Below are 19760 nucleotides of genomic sequence, written 5' to 3' on the forward strand. Positions count from 1 at the left end.
CGGGCTGCCTGCTGTGTTTTTGTGCTGTTTCATGCCTCTGTGACTCATGAGAGAGGCTGCCCTCTGGTATCCACTCCTCTACACATCTGTGCGTTTCAGTTCCCCCTGTGTGCGGGATCCCTTTCTCTCTCAACGGAATATGATGCCTTTCTCTAAATAAATTTGGACTTTATATAAAAAAAAAATAAAAAATGCTGCGGGTCATTGTTGAGTCCGCTAGTGGGATCCCCAAAAAGAAACTTGGAAACCCAGATCCTATAGCTGCGATTGTCTTTAGAGGTGAGATATACTACTGACTTTTTTGTTTCCTCTATGCTCTATTCTCGGTGAGATTGATCATGCATACAGTGTTTTAGTTTCTATCAAAAATGATCATCTTCTCTGGTTTTGAACAGCACAGTTATAGGTTGTAGCAGTTTACAGTATGCATCTATTCCTTGAGCTTAATTTGAATTGTTTGGCAGTGATTCACACACAAAACGAAGAGTACATCCTTATAAGGTCAGGATATCCCTCTGTTCTCAGATAGCTTTTTGTCCACAAGGTTTCTTTCTTTTGTTTACTCTTTTTACAAATTAAATGCATTAGTACATTATTTCTCTGTTTCCAGCAGATTGTAAACTGTTGATTCAGTCATTTACTTTTTTGTTGGAAGAAGCTTGTTTGTTTCCACATTGTAGCGCAAGGTTTTCTCTTTTTGTTTTGGGGTTTTTTTTGCCAATAAATCTGGTTCGCCTTCAATGTGCTTACAGGTGAAAAGAAGAAAACCAAAGCAGTTGACAATGAACTGAATCCTGTGTGGAATGAAGTAAGCAGGGGATATTAAAGTTAACTGTAAAGTGTGAACATTACAGTATGTGGTTTTGCTAAATGGGAAATGATTACTCAGCCTAGAGCTTATTCTTCTACTCCAGTTAAAACTACTGTGTGTTGGTATAAATGTCTCTTTCTTGTTATTGCAGGTGCTTGAATTTGATCTAAAAGGCTCTTCCTTGGATGCGTCTTCATTCATCAACGTGGTTGTGAAAGACTATGAAACAATCGGCAAAGACAAGTATGTGTATGGAAAGCATCAGACAGAGAAATCGTACATGTCGGAGAAACTGTGTTAGTTTTGTTAGCAAATGTTCTGTGAAAATATGAAGTTGGCCCTAAGCCAGCCTTCCTCCCAGCATGACAAATTACTGATCATTTAAACATAGATGTACCATTGAGGAGGAGGGTCTCAGAGTTGAAACACGTAGTTGAAACCTGCCTCACTTCCCACAAACCCACACATGTTAAGTCTAAGTTGTGCAGGTAATTACTGAAAGGAGAAAACCACACTGTACCCTGAAAGGTTTTTGTTCTGAGAGGACGTCCAGTGTTTATTTCTTAACAATTTTTTCCAACAGGGTGGTTGAAAAATAGTTCTGATCTACAGAGGACAGTAACATGTTTTAACTTCACTAAGCACAGGACTCACCGTGCTCATGTTAAGACTTGCAGTGCCAATAAAGAAGGTGCTTTGTCTCTCTCACAATAGCACTCCACTTCTTCCGAGAAATGTTGCCTTAAAAGGAAAAGAAGTAATTTCTTATGGCCTTCCCTACTGTAGTCTCAGATTCCTACATGTTATTTATTACTCTGCTTCATTTTCATTTGTTTAGCTGTTTGTTAGGCACATGCATGCATTTTGACAACACTAATTCTTTTGTCTTTCTGCTCAGCAGGCTAAGAAGGTTGACCAAATAATGACATTTCCACTGAGTAACTCTAGTAACCGATTGTGTACAGTATAAATTATTCTGAAGCAGACACAAGGGGGGGTGGGGTGAGGGTGGAGCGTTGTCTGCCTCAGCCACGAATGCACTTAGATTTTTTCCATGATCACTGCCTGCAACACACGAGGCGGGTGAATAACAGAGCTTGCGCTGGCTTGTCATTGGCACATCTGTGATGACTAGGAGTAACTCAGTCAGAGGGAAATGTGTTTATGTGATTTTTGCAGGCGACTCTCAATCACTTCTACAATCTAGGAAAATCTAGAAAAAGAATGTGACTCAGAGAGCCTAAAAGGGATCTCTAATCTGTGGTACGCTCAAGATAAGCCGACAGTGCAGACTGCTCAGTTTGTTTGGCAAAGACCTTTTTTTTAAAAGTCCAAATTAGCTTTGTTTGAAAAGTTAATAAATAGTGGAAAATATAGTAGCTATGCCAGGAAAACCATCATCTGGTCAAAAAGTCTGTTCCTTTTTTTTTCAGTGTAGCAGTTCCTGATACTTTTAGTTTTAGTTTTGTTTTTTTGTATACAAACATTAATCTGTATAAACCAGTCCCTGCATGTGGCCTCTACAGTGGTAGAGAGAGTAAACTGCCATACCAGATTTCCTGTCTGTCTTATCCTCCACAGCTGACCCTTCGGCTTTCTGAGTTTTTTAAAGCTCTGAAGAAGAAAGAAAAAGAGAGAAGAAAAAGAGAGCCGGAGTGTAATCATGAATGTGCTTTTGCTGGTTCTCATGTTGTCCACCAGCCTCCTTAGCTCTATATTCGTCCACGCTTAAACTGGGCACAGAGCACTCAGCACATGCCTGTGGTAGTTGTTAATTGTTTCCATCTTTCTGCTTCTTCATGGTTTTAGTGGCTGGCCTGTGGAACCAGCTGGTCCTTGTCACACAGCAAACATCCCATTTTTTCTCTTGCAAGATAGTACGGCTGCTTCCAAATGTCTCTTTTGCCAGAATTAGCCATGCAGTGTGGATGTTTGTCACTAGGAAAACACATCCCAGATACTGTGTGATTATTACAGATTTATTAGAGGTCAAGAGTCAAGAGACATATTTGGTTTGGGATGATTTCAGAAAATGCCCAATGTGTTGCAATCCATTGTGGTTATTAATCACTGTTCGCACTTGACTTCAGTTTCGTGGAAAAAGAAACAGTGTAAGTGCCGTTGCTCGGTTTGTAATAAATATATGTGAAGAAGTGAAATTAAGGAAGTGAGAACCGTCAACTATCCAGAGCAACGATCAATTACAGCCATAAACACTGCGTCCAAGCCCATCGTGTGGTAATACGATGGGCTTGTCGCAGATTGTGGAACTGAAGCAACCTCCCCATTGTCTCTTTTAGCTATACATCCTGGTTATCTATTCAAACGAACAATTGTTTTCCCTCCAGCTGCAATGAAGCATTCGCTGATGTATGTGTCATTGTCTGATCAAAGAAAATTGTATGTGATTGCTTTTCAGGCTCATTGGCTCTGCAAAAATATCTCTGAGAGACTTGGCTAGTGGTCAAGTGAGGTCCATCCCTTCCAAGAATGTACCTCTGCTCAATGAGAAACAACAGGCTGTTGGGGTAAATACATCAAGTTAATAACAGATTCCATGCACTTATATATATGACACTTTTGCAGCTTTATGACAGTAAGGCAGCTTTAGCTCTGGTAGTAGATGATGATGCCTTTTATCTGTATAGATCTGCAGGAAGTAGTTGAATTTGATGAATCCTATGACATATCAATAGACATATAAAGTAGAGCTGATAATGCTTATTAAGAAACATTCACTTTTTTCAGGCAACCATTAATTTGCTCATTGGGTATGACCAACCTGCCAACACTACTCCAAACGTAAACGATCAACATGATGGAGACTTGTCTCATACGGATGCTGGTAAGTAGACAGTTAATCTCAGAAATTGAAAGTATCTTTTATTCCCTCCCCCCCAAAAATAAACTAATACAATCACATGCAAATACAATTCACAATAATTCATATAAATATTTAGAATGTTTCAAGTCATATTAATAAGCTAAACAAAAACACAAAAATAAATAGTCTTATACTAATCAATCAACACCTATAAAACGGAATAGAAAAACACAAAAATAGTTTTAACACAAAAGACACCCTCTGAGCAACTGGATTATGTTTTCCCATAAAATCTAACAAGGGAGACCAAACTTTGTAAAATTAATTAGGTGTTTTTCCTTAAATTATACATAACCTTTCCATATGGAACAACTCAGTGAACCATTTTGATACAGAAAGAGGATTACTGTACTACAAACTAAGTGCAATGCACTTATTGGCTGCTGTTATCGGTATAAGTAGAAGGTTTCAAATATTACTGGTAAGGATTGTGAGTTTTGTGGTCCTCTATTAGAAACAAACAAGGTGTTTGGGGTATATTCTCTCTGATTAGTGGATTCAAACACATACAAAAAAGGGGTCTGCCATATTGTTTGGACACATCACACACACTCAGGATTTTCTCCAGTTAGAGGGTGTTTTATGTTATTTGGGATGTTTATTCAAAAAATGTTGTGGATATTTGCGCTACAGGAGGCAGTGATGAGGGTGATGAGGGTGAGGCAGATGTGGAGGGAGATGGTCAGGGTGGAAGTCCAGGAGCTCCCACTTCTCCAAACCAGCCTGGGAAACCCAGCCACAAGCCACTCCGTCTCAGGCGTAAGAGGCATAGAGCCCTGGCCAATAAGCCCCAGGACTTCCAGGTATTGTCTGAGTTTTGATTACTCTGTTCCTGAATAATCACAAATGCCAAGTGGCAGTCTTCACCAGTTCAAATATACACCAAATTACATTTATCCATCATTATAGAGAATAGCTAACATGTCAACATCCTTCCATTAACTTTGCATCAGGGCAAGCAATTTCACATGTATGATTGGGAACATATTTTTGTTCCCATAAAATGCCATGTGTATGCACTGAATGAATATAATAATAATAATGGTATTTGTCAACCCAAGTGAATCAACGGTACCTTTTTAAAAAACGATCTAGATAAATTGGGTTACTATTTGTTCAGCTGCCTCACCGTTGCTTGCAAATGTTCAGATTCGTGTTCGGGTCATCGAGGGCCGACAGCTGCCTGGCAACAACATCAAGCCGGTGGTTAAGGTGAACGTATGCGCACAGACCCACAGGACTAGAATCAGAAGAGGAAATAACCCATTCTTTGACGAGGTAATGAGTCCATCCATATCACCACAGAAATGACCTAATGGGAATTCATTAGTGATTACTTACTTTTGCTTTTTATCTTGCTTGTCTATTTTTAACATCCTCTTGTCTTCTCTCTCTGCCACTTACACACAGCTTTAATAACCCTCTGGGTATTTCTCTATCTGCAGCAATGTGTTTTTTACGGTGGAGCTTAAAGGCAGTGTCTTCAGCTTTCTCTCGTATTTAATTCCTCTCATGCGCATTTTCCCTCGTCTCAGTTTTTGCCAAGGCATACACATCTTACAGCTTAATACACTGTAAGTCCTTTAATGTTTGTCACAATCACTGATAAAATGACATTAAAATGTATTGTGGATACCGTGACAAGAGAACCACTCATTCATCTATGACTTCTTTTTACCCATCAGATGTTTTTCTACAATGTCAACATGCTCCCCTCGGAACTGTTTGATGAGAGCATTATTGTTCGGGTGTGTAGATAACTCCTTTTAATGTTATTTCTTTTTGCAAAACTAATAGAACCATCAGGGAATTTTTACATCTTCTTAAGCTGTGATTCTGTGTCTTTCTTGGCAGGTTTATGACTCCTTCTCCCTCCGAGCTGACAGTCTAATGGGAGAGTTCAAGGTATGCCAATTCAAGTGCTTTAGACTCTTTATCTCAGCTCAGTTTGTTTCAGAATTTTGACCTGTAGCGATTTATCACTCACCAAGGGGAGCTCGGGGTTGAATTGTGACTTTTATCACCAGCTGGTTGATAGATTTACAATTTTCCAATAACAAAAAATATTTTTCTTGCTTACCCAGCTGGATGTCGGATACATCTATGATGAACCAGGTCAGTATTTCAATGTAAAAGGCATACTCTGTGAAAGACTTATATATTATATTATTATATATTATATGTAGGTTTGTGAACGTGTTCAACATTATACTATTTTCAGGTCATGCCATAATGAGGAAATGGCTCCTCCTGAGTGATCCCGATGACTCCAGCTCAGGGGCCAGAGGTTACCTGAAAGTCAGCATAATTGTTGTGGGCACTGGAGATGAGCCACCGGTACGTGTAACTTCTTACTTACCATCAAATTTCTTTCTATTAGACGCAGAGTACATATCCGTGTTGACTAACTCTCCTCTCCTATTTGGTTCCAGACTGAGAGGAGAGAGATAAATGAGGAGCAGGATGACATAGAAAGCAATCTTTTGGTGCCAGCCGGTGTCACAATGCGATGGGCCACACTCAGCCTCAAAGTGTACCGTGCGGAGGATATACCACAGAGTAAGATACATAAATTCCTGTAATCGCTTTGGTTCATTGCTGCCAGATCCTCCAGAAAAACCTCTATTTAGAACCTGCTTTTCATTGCAGTGGATGACGCCTTTGTTCAGACAGTGAAACAAGTCTTTGGAGGGGATGGAGATAGGAAGAACTTGGTGGATCCATATGTGGAAGTTAGCTTTGCTGGCAAGAAGGTATTTCGTGTTAAAAGAAAAATGTTTTTTTTTTTTCTTATTGTATGAATGCTACTTATATTCAATGACATTTTCTTTGTTTCAGCACCACACGAAAATCATTGAGAAAAACGCTAATCCAGAGTGGAATCAACTCATCAATCTCCAAGTGAAGGTATGAAAGATGCATATTAAGATATAGATTCAAATTGCACAGATTGACACATGCCTCCGTCTGCTTCTGTAGTTCCCATCCATGTGTGAACGCATCAAGTTGACTATGTATGACTGGTAAGAGCTAAAATTCATTCATACACAGCTGCACAAGTGACAATAACATCACAACCAATGTTTGACGTGCCTTTTTACTCTGGGCAGGGATCGCCTAACCAAGGATGATGCTGTAGGGACAACATTTTTAAATCTGAGCACAATTTCTTCCTCTGGTGGAGAGATTGAAGGTAATCATGTAATCTGTGTTTTTGTAATAATAATTGTTTTTAAAAGTTATTTAATTTTTTTTACATTGCAATATGACGTTTAATCTACTCTAATGTTTGTTTTTATCCATTTGAAACAGATGCACGGGCAGAAAGTGGCAACACAGTGTCTGAATGTAAGTAAAAAATGGCCGTCTTCATGATCATGTTTTACATATAAAAAAGTTAACAGTTGCTTTGCAGCTGAAACACGTATCTGATTTGATCTTTCTACATAATAGATATTTGGATTTATTCATCTCATATCATATCTCATATACCTTATTGCTTCATAAGCCTTGAAACTGTCAGGTTCTTAAACGGTGTGTGTGTGTGTGTTACAGTGAGCACCGCCGCGTCAGAGATTGGTTTTCTCCCAGCTTTTGGACCTTGCTATATCAACCTGTACGGCAGCCCAAGAGAATTTACTGGCCTGCCCGACCCATACGAAGAACTCAACTTTGGAAAGGTAAGACTCTACCAGCTCAGTGCAGAGGGTTCAGTAGGTATGGACACGTGATATTTCACCATGACAATGTGTGCATCTGGTTTTTGCATTTTGTTCCATTTTAGGGAGAAGGAGTTGCCTACAGAGGGAGGGTCCTTGTTGAGCTGTCCTCCCAGCTGGATGGAAAGGCTGATAAGAACGTGGATGAAATCTCCAGTGATGACATCCTGGTGGCACAGGTATATACAGTGTACTCCAACTGCTGTCTCCTATTTACTTTTTTTAAGTAGCTCACTGTATAAAAAAGAGGTTTATACAGAGACATGACCTTCACTTGACAAAGAAATCTGTAACCTAACCTAACAGTACCACATCCTGTTTAATACAGAAATACCAGCGGAGAAGGAAGTACTCTTTGTGCGCTGTGTTTCACAGTGCGTGCATGCTGCAAGAACCGGGCGAGCCAATCCAGTTTGAGGTCAGCATTGGTAACTACGGTAACAAGCTGGACTCCACCTGCAAGCCCCTGTCGTCCACCACACAGTATGGCTTTGCTGTGTTTGATGGTACGAAAAGTCTGTGAGAATTACTCGCAGCTTTATTCCAGTTCATAATATAACTTTAATTTCATAACTTTTTTCTGGCCCATGACCCTTCCTAACATTTTTGTGACACAAGCTATTAGACTATTTGTGTGAAAGTAAGAATGTTCCCTTTTTATTCAGGAACATGAAAAAGCTCCAAATGCATAACATATTGAAAAACAATTATCAGTAGAATATATCATTAGAACTCTACTGTAACAGTGAGCTTTGGACAGTGTTTATCATGCTGTAAGTTTGTGTGTAAGGGGTCATGAAGCCATAGAGAATGATGAGAATGACCACATTAACAGGAAATTTTAGTGTGCAGTCTACTCCACAACTTGTGTTTAAAATGACGGGGTATATTTATTCTGTATCCCACAGGTAATCACTACTATTACCTGCCCTGGGCTGACACCAAGCCTGTAGTGATTCTTACTTCATACTGGGAAGACATCAGCCACCGTCTGGACTCTGTCAACGTCCTCCTCTTCATCGCTGAGAGATTGGTTAGAATAAGTCACAGTGGCACAGTGCATGTCACTATGTTGTACACAAGTAGTACTGCTCAGTAATGTCCTTTTATCTGTCTTTGTGATTTATTTTAGGAGTCCCACCTCACCTCTTTAAAAACAGCCATGTTAGCCAAAAGGCCTGAGACACGTCTGGCAGAGATTTGGCTCAAACTCATCAACCACTTGATTGAGGACCTTACAAGGTAAGGACCAGACAGATCTTACACTAGAGCTGTGTGTTATATGAAGTAATGCTATAATGCAACTTGTCATTACGAAAATTGTAGTGTGGTTATTGCTTTTAGGTCATATACATTTGCAGGTGTCTTGTTAATGCTTCACCTTGTGTTGTCACGTTCCATCATTACTTTCACTAACAAAGTTCTGACAGTTTCCAGCTTCCAGTATTGGAGGGCCAGCCCAACGTGACCTCTCTGGATCTCCAGATGAAAAAACTGCGTGATGCTGCTGTGGACAGTATCACACAGATGGCCATTCGTATGAAAGAGGAGGCCACAGATGTCAAGGCTACTGTTGGTGACATTGAAGACTGGTTGGACAGAATCAAGCAGCTGGCAGAAGAGGTCAGGAAAATTATTTTGCTCAAAAACATGTCAACAAAACTGTATTATGTGACTGAAATGTTGTGTGTCTCCATCAGCCTCAGAACAGCATGCCAGATGTGATCATTTGGATGTTAAGAGGAGAGAAGCGGGTGGCTTTTGCCCGGATTCCAGCAAACCAGATCCTGTACTCCAACTTCAGCGAACAGGCACGTGGCAAACACTGTGGACGGACCCAGACCATCGTCATGCAGGTACAAAACTAGTCAACATACGATTATTTTTGTTGCTATATTTCATTGTTACACTTCAGAAAGAGTTCTCACTCTTGTCATTTTTGTTTGTCAGTACCCAATGGACAAAAACAAAGGTGTCAAGATTCCCGTTCAGCTGCGGGTCAACATGTGGCTTGGTCTCTCTGCTCATGAGACTAAGTTCAACAGCTTCTCAGAGGGAAACTTCAGTGTGTATGCTGAAATGGTACAGTAGCTACGCTAACATTTATTTGATTTTAGCTATGTTATATCTACTTTGTGTTAAATATTCTCCCAAACACCCCTGCTGTGTTTCTGCAGTATGAGAACCAGGCCCGTGTGCTTGGGAAGTGGGGAACTACTGGCTTGGTTGGTCGTCATAAGTTCTCCGATGTGACTGGAAAGGTGAAACTCAAACAAGAACGCTTTCTGCCACCACGTGGATGGGAATGGGATGCAGACTGGTTTGTTGACCCAGAGCGATGGTAAGTTTACCAAACTCACTGTATCACACACACACACACACACACACACACACACACAGTGGATTGGAATTTGCGACTTAGTACAAACATCCTGTTATCACCGCGCAGTTGAGCATGCTCCAGAATCAGTCCTCTATTAATTGGCAGTAATTATAAATCAGTGCTTGTACCAGCCACTGCACGGAACCATGTTAGGAACACAATCACAGGAAATGAAAAGGAATTTCAGCATTAGCCAGTGTTTTGGTTTAAGGAGGTCTCCCTCCTTGGGTGCCTCCTTCTTCTGAAGTGCTTACATTCTCCCACTGAGGCTCATGTAAATAATCTTAGCCCTCTAAAGTCAATCTTCCTGACTTGTTCCGCTCGTATACCATGGTCCTACATAGCTACTGTCTGAGTCACAAAGCTTCTCATCAACCATTTGGTGGTGTTTTCTACAGCCTGTTGACAGAAGCAGATGCGGGCCACACAGAGTTCACGGATGAAGTTTTTCAGAACGAAACTAGATTCCCTGGTGGGGAGTGGAAGCCCGCTGCAGAGCCCTACACAGATGTGGTACGACTTACTTTCTCTCACCTACAAACACACATATACACACACATTTAACCTTTGGGACACTATGTGAAAAATGTGGATGATAACAGGACAAAAGCCTGTCTATTCATGTTAGTTTCCAATGTTATCAGTTCTCCTCTGTGCGATTATGTACATAAGACAGGTGGGTTGCTTTGTGGTTGCATTCGTGGAAATAAACATGGATATGACCCATATTCTCTGTTTGCAACTTGTAGTTCCCAGTAGGGCTGCTATTAATAGTTATCAAATAATTGTGGGTACTAGACAAAAAGCATAAAGCTGCTGTACTCAATGTTTTTAATGAATTAAGGAACTATATGTAATGTGGAATGGGTTGCTCAGTGTGATGAACCAGCAGAGAATTATCATCTGACTCTTACTAGCAACTTCACTGTTTTGATTTACTTTTTTTTAAGACTATTTTTATTAATGTATGAAAAAGAAAAATACAGAAAAAAAAAATTTCAATTGTGTCAGGAGTAAGTCATTCAACTGCACTATTCTAGACATTATAACATATATTTTACGTGGGCCAATGAATTAGATTTTCTATGATTTAGGATGGGAGAAAAGTGTTGGAAAAGACGATGGTGACAAACGGAATTGAATTCAACTTTTGAACCATTAAATACATCAAATATGCAGATATACATCACATAAATGAATGACAACGTCTCTGTTTTGTGTAGAATGGAGAAAAAGCTCAAAGCCCATCAGACTTTGACTGTCCACCTGGATGGACATGGGAGGATGCCTGGACTTTTGACAGCAACAGGGCTGTAGATGAGAAAGGTAACACAAATGCTCAAATTAAATATGTGATTAAAATGTTTGAAATACTTCCAGTCTGAGTGTGGTCTTGTGTATCTTTTGGCACCAGGCTGGGAATATGGAGTCACCATTCCTCCTGATGATAAACCCAAATCCTGGGTTGCAGCAGAGAAAATGTACCATGTCCATCGCAGGAAGAGACTCATAAGACCACGCAAGAAGATATCTGATAAAAAGGCTAGTCTTGAGGTGAGGAAGAGGTAGATGAGAAAGAGAATCGATTTTTAGAGAAACGTTATGAGTGCAGTGTCTCATTATTTTCTTGTTCTTTGTCACTTCGGCAGAGAAGAGATCCAGGGGAAGGCTGGGAGTACTCTTCTCTGATTGGCTGGAAGTTCCACAGGAAGGAGCGCACCTCTGACACGTTCCGCCGCCGCCGCTGGAGGAGAAAGATGGTCCCATCAGACTGCATCGGGTCCTCTGCCATCTTCAAACTGGAAGGGGCATTAGTAAGTCTTACCGTAGTCCCCTGAGAAATACTGCTAAATATGTGTTGTATTCATTGTGTATTCATGTCCCCTGACGAGGCAGTTGTCATGGCAACAAGAGCTACTTTATGCCATCTGAGTCATATCCTCTCATTATTCTCCTGCAAGTGCCTGTTCCCATCGGATTTTGGCAAATAGCTCAGGAAGTTTATTTCAGTTCTGCATTCTTTGCTTAATTTTTTTTTCAGTATTGCTGAAATGTGTCCTTTGTGGTGTTCTCTTAAACACCTAACCTTGCACTTTGTTAACAGGGGGTAGATGTTGACGAGAAGGCGAGTAAAACGGATGCAGCCAAAGTATTTGGTGCCAACACACCCACCGTTTCCTGCCACTTTAGCCGTAAGTTGTTGGATCAGATAAAGTTCATTCCTTGTCACTCATCGTTCTTCAAACTTCAAACTTCCTGACTAGTTTCAATGCAAGATAACATTGAATCGTGGATAAATACATGCCTAATCAGCAGGTGTCTTGTGTGATTATATTGTTTTTGATAGTGATACAGTTTAACTTGCTGATAATTGTTTACTCCCTGCAGGGTCTTACATTTACCATCTGAGAGTCTACGTGTATCAGGGGAGGAATCTTTGTGCCATGGACAAAGACAGCTTCTCAGGTAAAAATAAAGCAGAGAACTTGTGGGTCAGAATAACCGGACAAAGTACAAATCTAAACTGAGAGGAATACATGAAATCTACACAGGAAGTACAAGTAGAAATGACATTAAACATCACAGGTTCACATTTGCATCAAAATAATACCCCGGTCCATTTCAGATCCCTACGCCCATGTGTCATTCCTACATGTGAGTAAGACCACAGAAGTCATAAGGGCCACCCTGAACCCCACATGGGATCAGACTCTCATCTTTGAGGACATTGAAATCTACGGAGACCCACAAACTATTGCCCGCAACCCTCCTGATGTGGTGCTGGAGCTGTACGACAGTGATCAAGTAGTACGTTGCATATATACATATCTGATCAAACTTCTGATCAAATCATGCAGACAGAGTTTTTATCTGAGAAACGTTCATGGGTTTGTGGTGGATATAATCAGGCTTTGCTAAGTCTTTGTGTGCCTCTGTACTTTATTTACAAGGGTAAAGATGAGCCCATGGGTCGCTGCACATGCCCCCCAGTAGTGAAACTGAACCCCAGTGTGGCCGTCAGCCCTATGCTGCTGTGGTACCCAGTCACTAAAAAAGGTCGCAGTGCTGGGGATGTACTGATGGCTGCAGAGCTGCTACTGAAGGACAAGGTAAATAAAACACTAAAGAAAGTAAACATATCGTAACTTAACTTCATGAAACTGTACTTAAAAGGTGATTCTGTGCTTTGCCCTGCAGGGGACCGAAGGAGATCTGCCCCTGGTGCCTCCTCGAAGGGGGGAGAAGCTCTACATGGTTCCCCAGGGAATCAGGCCTGTAGTGCAGCTCACTGCGATTGAGGTACACCATCAAGCAATGCTGCTACTTTGCCAGCAGCTATAAATTGCCACATTACATGATCAGACAAGACCAGCCCAACCCTAAGATTTCTGTTGTTGCATATCTCATCAGTAACGCTATTCCTCCCTGTCACTTATCCGCTATCAGCATTACATCATACATTAATCTGCCCATACTAGTTTTTGTAAGTGTCCTAATGTGTTTATTTGACCCTAGGTCTTGACTTGGGGCTTGAGGAACATGAAGACCTACCAGTTGGCCACAGTTTCCTCCCCCAGTTTGATAGTGGAATGTGGTGGTGAGATTGTTCAAACTGCTGTAATCAAGAACTTCAAAAAGAACCCCAACTTCCCCGGATCTGTTCTGCTACTCAAAGTGGTACTATCCCTTTCTAGACAAAATATTCAGACACCACCGAGTGTTTAATGTCTAGACTATCCATATTTTCTTACATGGTCTGTTCTGTTGTTTTTTCACCTAGCTTCTCCCCAAAGAGGAGATGTACACCCCTCCCATCGTGCTGAAGGTCATCGACCACCGACCATTCGGGAGGAAACCTGTAGTGGGTCAGTGCACCATCGACTGCCTGGAGGAGTTCCGCTGTGATCCGTATCGCATTAACAGTGAAGTCTGCATGTCTGCTAGAGGTACATGCACACATGCATGGATTCAGGCAAATGCATACACTACATACTAATACTATACGCTACATACAGTAGAGACTTATTATATGCTGTTTCTGTTGACTTTGCAGTGGCTATGATAGCTGCTGCCCAGGGAGACATTGTCATAGACATTGAGGAGAGACCCATTGTGAAAACTGAGGTAAAAAATAATAACACACACCGATAAAGGTGAGAGACAGTATTTTCAATCTATTTCTTTTTTATTGATAAGTGTTCTTTATTTGCTTCCCACTTTGCAGCTTCAAGCAGAAAAGGTGAGATTTTCTCTTTTCACAGATAGTCTTCTGATAGATAGCCTCTAAAAATACTAAGTTTATTATTATCTTACATTGTGCAGGAGGAGGAAGCAGTAGACTGGTGGAGTAAGTTCTATGCCTCTATTGGAGAGCAGGAAAAGTGTGGGCCTTACCTGAAAAAGGGATATGACAAATTACAGGTGAGAACATGTTATCACACATTGCGAAAACACAAGAACTGATTTTGTGCTGGTTTTACAAGTTACAGCAGCTAGCTGTGTGCTGAGGGTTGTGAAAGGGGGTCATTGTCCTTTTTATAGACAAAATTTTGCAGTAGTTTGAATACTAAAGAAGAAACAGTTTTTAGTCTCAGATGCTGACGTGGGCTATCAAACATTAGGAAGATTTAGTAGTAAGTTCTTAGATTGTAAAATGTGATTTTGTCTTTGCTAAAACTAGTATGATGTATAGTCACAGTAATGAAAGTTACTTCAGACTTCGTTTTGTGTTGCTGAATTTTTTTGTAGATTACAATAGATAATATAATTGTTATTTTTCTTCTGTGACGTGGTTGTTTTACTGCATTATGTGGTTTTCAGGTATATAACAGTGAACTAGAAGAGGTTGCACAGTTCCAGGGACTCACTGATTTCTGTGGCACCTTTAAACTTAAGCGAGGAAAGACTGAAGATGAGGAAGATGATCCCTCTATGGTGGGAGAGTTTAAGGTAAAGAAGACACATTTTGAGGGAGTATCCCTGTCATTAAACACCCCATTATACCTGAACTATTGTAACATGAGCAATCACTGTTTTTGCTGTAGCACAGCTACTTTTCTTAGCCTTTGTCTGCCCTCTGGTGGATAATTTATCAATTTCAGTGGAGTCAATGGATTATTTGGCCAGCTACAAAAGTAGCCCTTACAAAATTGATTTAGGGAAGGGGCATATAAAAAACTATATTGTTGTTGCAGTTACATAGAGATAGTGTATGGACTGAATTAAATACACAGCCGGCAGATTGGTATGTCTATGAAGGGATCAGTTGCTACAGTATGGTACTTTTGGAGCTGAAATCCACAAGCACAGTAAATAATTAATTGCAGCAAAAATGTTTTAAAAGCCTACACCAAGCTGAGTTACCTGCATATTCTCAGGAATAGGACTAAAGTATAGTTTTGAATTGTATCATGGTAACCTAATGAATGGATAATAAAGTTACACTTTAATGTGGATATGACTGAAATAACATTTTATCTCTGGAATAAAATTATCCAGTTTCATTCATTGAAAATCAGATCAGCTTTATTTTAGCAATTTATTTTACAGGTAGAACAAAAACAGCAGAGATTTAATTTATCATCTCCGATTCTAAAATCCATTGTTAGCTTGGTAGGAATATGGTTTAAAGGTTCTGTTTGAATGAAACTCGCTTGTAGATGGTATATAACTAATGGGTGCTGTACTATTTGGTGATATTCAGGGCTCATTCAAGATTTACCCACTGTCTGATGACCCAGGGGTGCCAGCTCCACCCCGCCAGTTCAGAGAGCTTCCTGATAGCGGCTCTCAGGAGTGTCTGGTCAGGATTTATGTGGTGCGCTGTATTGACCTGCAGCCCAAGGACACAAATGGCATGGTGAGTTTTGTATGAAGATAGAACTGAACGCCCACTCTGGTTTTGTGTTAAAGATTTCAATAACAACCATAATCTAGGTTTTTATTAAGTGAAAAATAGGATTGAAGCTACTGAGCTTAAATCATTGTTTTGCATTCTCATTGCAGTGTGATCCATACATTAAGATTGCACTAGGGAGGAAAACCCTGGATGACAGAGATAACTACAAACCAAACACCCTAAATCCAGAGTTTGGGAGGTGAGACAGAGATGTGTCCAGCTCATTGTTCAAGACCAGTTTTAAGTTTGTGTAGGGCCAGAAAGAAGCAACAAATACATTATCTAATGTCTTCTCTTTTTATCCAGGATGTTTGAGCTGTCCTGCTTAATGCCCCAAGACAAGGACCTGAAGATTGCTGTGTATGACTATGATTTACTGAGCAGGGATGAAAAAGTGGGTGAGACAGTCATTGATTTGGAGAACAGGCTCCTGTCTTATTTCAGGCCCTGCTGTGGCCTGCCACAGACTTACTGTGTGTAAGTATCCACTCTCTCTGTGTATTTATTAGCACTGCGAATACCACATCTACAGTACAATCGACACATCCTACAAACAATTCTTCTATGATGTGTTTTAGATTCTAAAGCTACAATTTTCTTGCAGTTCAGGGATCAATAAGTGGAGAGACCAACTAAAGCCGTCTCAGATCCTCCAGAACGTGGCAAAAGTGAGAGGCGTCCCACCTCCACGCATAGAGGGAGATGGCAGCTCGCTATCCTTCTCGGGAAAACAATACAACCTGCAAGATTTTGGTACTGCCATTCTCAAATGGACTCCTATCATATTTTTAATAATATTATTACTTATATCTACTATCTCAATGATTTTATGAACCTTGTAGAATTGCATCTTGTACTACAGTATAATATCCTTTATCCTTGACTTTTGTGATCTGCCGTGTCCTTCGCAGAGGCAAACACTGTGATCCACCCGCACATGGGCCCAGCCAGAGAGAGGCTGGCCCTGCATGTCCTCAGAGACCTGGGCTTGGTACCAGAGCATGTCGAGACCAGAACCCTGCGCAGCTCCCACCAACCCAACCTGTCCCAGGTTAAAACAACAGCAGTAACACTGCAATCCTTTTTACTAGTAGAGATACAGTATGAAGATAATGCTTTGTGAATTTTACATCTTGCTGTTTTTGTATGATAGCTCTGTTTTTTCCACACATGCAGGGACAAATTCAAATGTGGGTAGACATTTTCCCCAAGAGCCTTGGTTTACCAGGGCCTCCATGTGATATCACTCCACGCAAAGCCAAGAAGTAAGAGACACTTGACAAAAAACACATTTTAAATATATATACAAATGGCCGTTTTTAACATAAAACATAAACATAACATATGTAACATATATTTAAAACAGGTACTTCTTGCGAGCCATCATTTGGAACACAACTGATGTCACTCTGGATGAAACAAGCATCACTGGAGAAAACATGAGTGACATCTATGTTAAAGGGTACTTTATTTGTCCTGACTCTTACCCTTCATTTGTTCTTACATATGTTTTACTATTTTCCTACCCATTGAGCTCATTGACAAATAGCTAATCTGAATTCAACATTACCATGTTTCCTAGATGGATGCCAGGTATGGAAGAGCACAAGCAGAAGACTGATGTCCACTACAGATCTCTGGATGGTGATGGAAATTTCAACTGGAGGTTCATCTTTGGATTTGACTACCTGCCTGCAGAACAGCTGTGTGTTGTCTCGAGGAAAGTGAGTGAGATCATGGAGCAGGAACAAAGTGATGGTTGTTCATAACCATATCATTTTTGCGATGGTATAATGGTAGGTAATGAGCTAAATAAAGTTTCTAACTTTTTGCAGGAACATTTTTGGAATCTGGACAAAACTGAATTTAGGATCCCTCCTAAATTGATCATCCAGATATGGGACAATGACAAATTCTCTCTGGATGACTACTTAGGTAAAACAGCATTGTTATTATTAACCCCATTTTATGCCATTACAAACAAAGGGAAGGCCTTGGAAATCTGTTACAGAGAACTATATAATAAAAGACAAATAATTGCTTTTTATCTATATTACTATTACAGGTTCAGTTGAGCTGGACCTACTCAATCTGATCCCTCCTGCCAAGAGCCCAGAAAAGTGCAGCGTAAAGATGTTGCCAGGGATGGCAGGCTCAGCTTCCTCCAAAAAACCACTGCCCAACTCACTCTTTTCCCAGAAGTCTGTACGAGGCTGGTGGCCATGTGCAACTGAGCAGGATGGGAAACAAGTGCTTGGTGTATGTTTATATGTCCACAGCATAATACCTTGTTATGTTTTTTTGTTTTGCTACCTGGTTACTGTTTAAGACTGCATTTCAAAATTTCACAGGGGAAAGTAGAGATGACACTGGAAATAGTGGAGGAGAAGGAGATGGAAGAGAGACCTGCTGGGAAAGGAAGAGATGAGCCAAACATGAATCCCAAACTGGACGAACCCAAGTGAGAAATCTGAATCCTTAAAACAATATGATTTTGTAGTTCTATGAATTGCTTAATGTGAATGTATATTATGTGAATGTTGCTGCCTTTATCCACCCAACAGCCGCCCGGACACGTCATTCTTCTGGTTTACAAACCCTTGCAAGACCATGAAGTTCATAGTTTGGCGCAGATTCAAATGGATATTCATTTTATCGATTATCCTTCTGCTGGTTATCTTGTTCCTTGGGATCCTCTTCTACTCCCTACCGGTAAGATTGCTGATAATTTATTGATTTAAATATTTATGAAACTACCATACTTTTTTTTTTTTTACCCATGACACATATTGATTTTCACAGTATTTTGTCATTTGTAATATTTTGTGAGAGTGAATTCCATATTCCATATCCACAGAACTACATCTCAATGAAGATTGTGAAGCCATTCTCCTAAGAAGCAATGCAGAGAACCTGTCTGCCTTCCTGCTGCAGAATCTACAGTCCTCTTCACTGTTACCCTCAGAAATATGCAATAACTTTCTCTGCTGATGCCATAGCAGATTGATATTCTGCCTTCTCCTTCTCAAATAATCAAACCTGCCTGTTTAAGTTTTTTGCACTCTCAGTATTATGTTAATTGTGTAGCAAAAAATCTTTCTTATAATGAAATAAAAACAAAATCTAAAATAAAATAAAAACAAACTCAAGAATGATATATATTTTAATAAACCTTGTTATAATCAAATTGTCTGTGTGTGTTATTTTGTTATATTTTGCAAACATTTGGGCAAACACTGATATCTATAGTATTAAAAATTCAGTCTTTTTACCAACATACAAGTTATTAATGTAAAAACAAAGTATTCCTTATGTCGATTTTAGGTTGTTAACATGTAAAGTGTCACATCAACATGGTTGTTTACAAGACTTTTTTTTTTTAATTGTCTTTATACATAAATTCAAGCAGGCAGGGCATAAAATGTCATTGGTTAATTTCAATACAACTCAATAAAACAGGAGAAAACACAGTAATAATAATTTAAGTAAGTAAATATCGTCAAATTCAATTCAATTCAATAGTAATTATTAAAAAAAACATAAACATAAAAGACAATAGGCTAAAACTAAGTACAACATGAAATAAAGTGGGTTAAAGTGTAGGAACTACTGATACATAAACTACTGAGTCTAATGTGTTTTTAACGTATGTAATGCACTGTTTTATATTGTTTTGCTGATTGATATTCTTTCATGTAGTGTCTTTGAGTATTTAGAAAAGCGCTTTTAAATAAAATGTATTATTATTATTATTAAATATGTCCTTGATTTTGGCACTTGAACAGGATATTTTCAAAGCACTTTTCTTCAGAACAGACACATTTATTTGTGTAAAGGCCATTTCGGGTGCTTTATGTTTTTTACATTAACACATTTAAAACAAACACTTACAGAGATACAGTGACCAGCACTTTGGTAAAATCATGCTATAAAAGTAATTTTGTCTCCAGTTGTCTTGTTTCTGCACCTCAGGTGGTTAGTCTCAGACAGAGAGCACATAATAAGCTTGTTTCAGAAAGCTAACAGCATGCCTTGTCTCCTGCCAGTCTGTCTCCCAGCTACAT

General features: G+C 39.8%; 1 protein-coding gene across 1 annotated transcript; it reads left to right on the plus strand.

The window, feature by feature from the left end:
* The first annotated feature begins 28 nt into the window (after positions 1 to 28).
* On the plus strand, positions 29 to 18870 carry myofl (myoferlin like). The gene is made up of 54 exons (XM_035663394.1): positions 29 to 279; positions 753 to 808; positions 963 to 1054; positions 3231 to 3339; positions 3560 to 3656; positions 4329 to 4498; positions 4845 to 4973; positions 5381 to 5443; positions 5550 to 5600; positions 5780 to 5810; positions 5917 to 6032; positions 6128 to 6254; positions 6345 to 6448; positions 6534 to 6602; positions 6675 to 6718; positions 6806 to 6888; positions 7008 to 7043; positions 7251 to 7375; positions 7480 to 7593; positions 7743 to 7920; positions 8323 to 8447; positions 8547 to 8656; positions 8845 to 9037; positions 9115 to 9270; positions 9365 to 9496; positions 9592 to 9755; positions 10196 to 10310; positions 11021 to 11123; positions 11212 to 11351; positions 11447 to 11611; positions 11902 to 11989; positions 12186 to 12263; positions 12424 to 12605; positions 12749 to 12907; positions 12996 to 13097; positions 13314 to 13475; positions 13579 to 13744; positions 13852 to 13922; positions 14023 to 14037; positions 14121 to 14219; positions 14619 to 14747; positions 15502 to 15657; positions 15804 to 15895; positions 16003 to 16173; positions 16301 to 16449; positions 16608 to 16747; positions 16873 to 16961; positions 17063 to 17158; positions 17279 to 17420; positions 17532 to 17631; positions 17762 to 17955; positions 18048 to 18157; positions 18261 to 18408; positions 18554 to 18870. Exons 1-54 carry the CDS (start codon positions 192 to 194, stop codon positions 18590 to 18592), a joined length of 6162 nt encoding a protein of 2053 aa, XP_035519287.1. The 5' UTR covers positions 29 to 191; the 3' UTR covers positions 18593 to 18870.
* Positions 18871 to 19760: the final 890 nt, after the last annotated feature.

This window comes from Morone saxatilis, unplaced genomic scaffold (assembly GCF_004916995.1).
Source record: "Morone saxatilis isolate NCDOM2014 unplaced genomic scaffold, NCSU_SB_2.0 Contig19, whole genome shotgun sequence".
Classification (NCBI taxonomy): Eukaryota; Metazoa; Chordata; class Actinopteri; family Moronidae; genus Morone; species Morone saxatilis.

Coding starts and splice junctions, on each gene's coding strand:
- myofl (XM_035663394.1), top strand. CDS start 192: ATGCTGCGGGTCATTGTTGAGTCCGCTAGTGGGATCCCCAAAAAGAAA. Junction 4,499..4,844: donor ATAAGCCCCAGGACTTCCAG/GTATTGTCTGAG, acceptor GCAAATGTTCAG/ATTCGTGTTCGGGTCATCGA. Junction 6,719..6,805: donor AAGTTGACTATGTATGACTG/GTAAGAGCTAAA, acceptor TACTCTGGGCAG/GGATCGCCTAACCAAGGATG.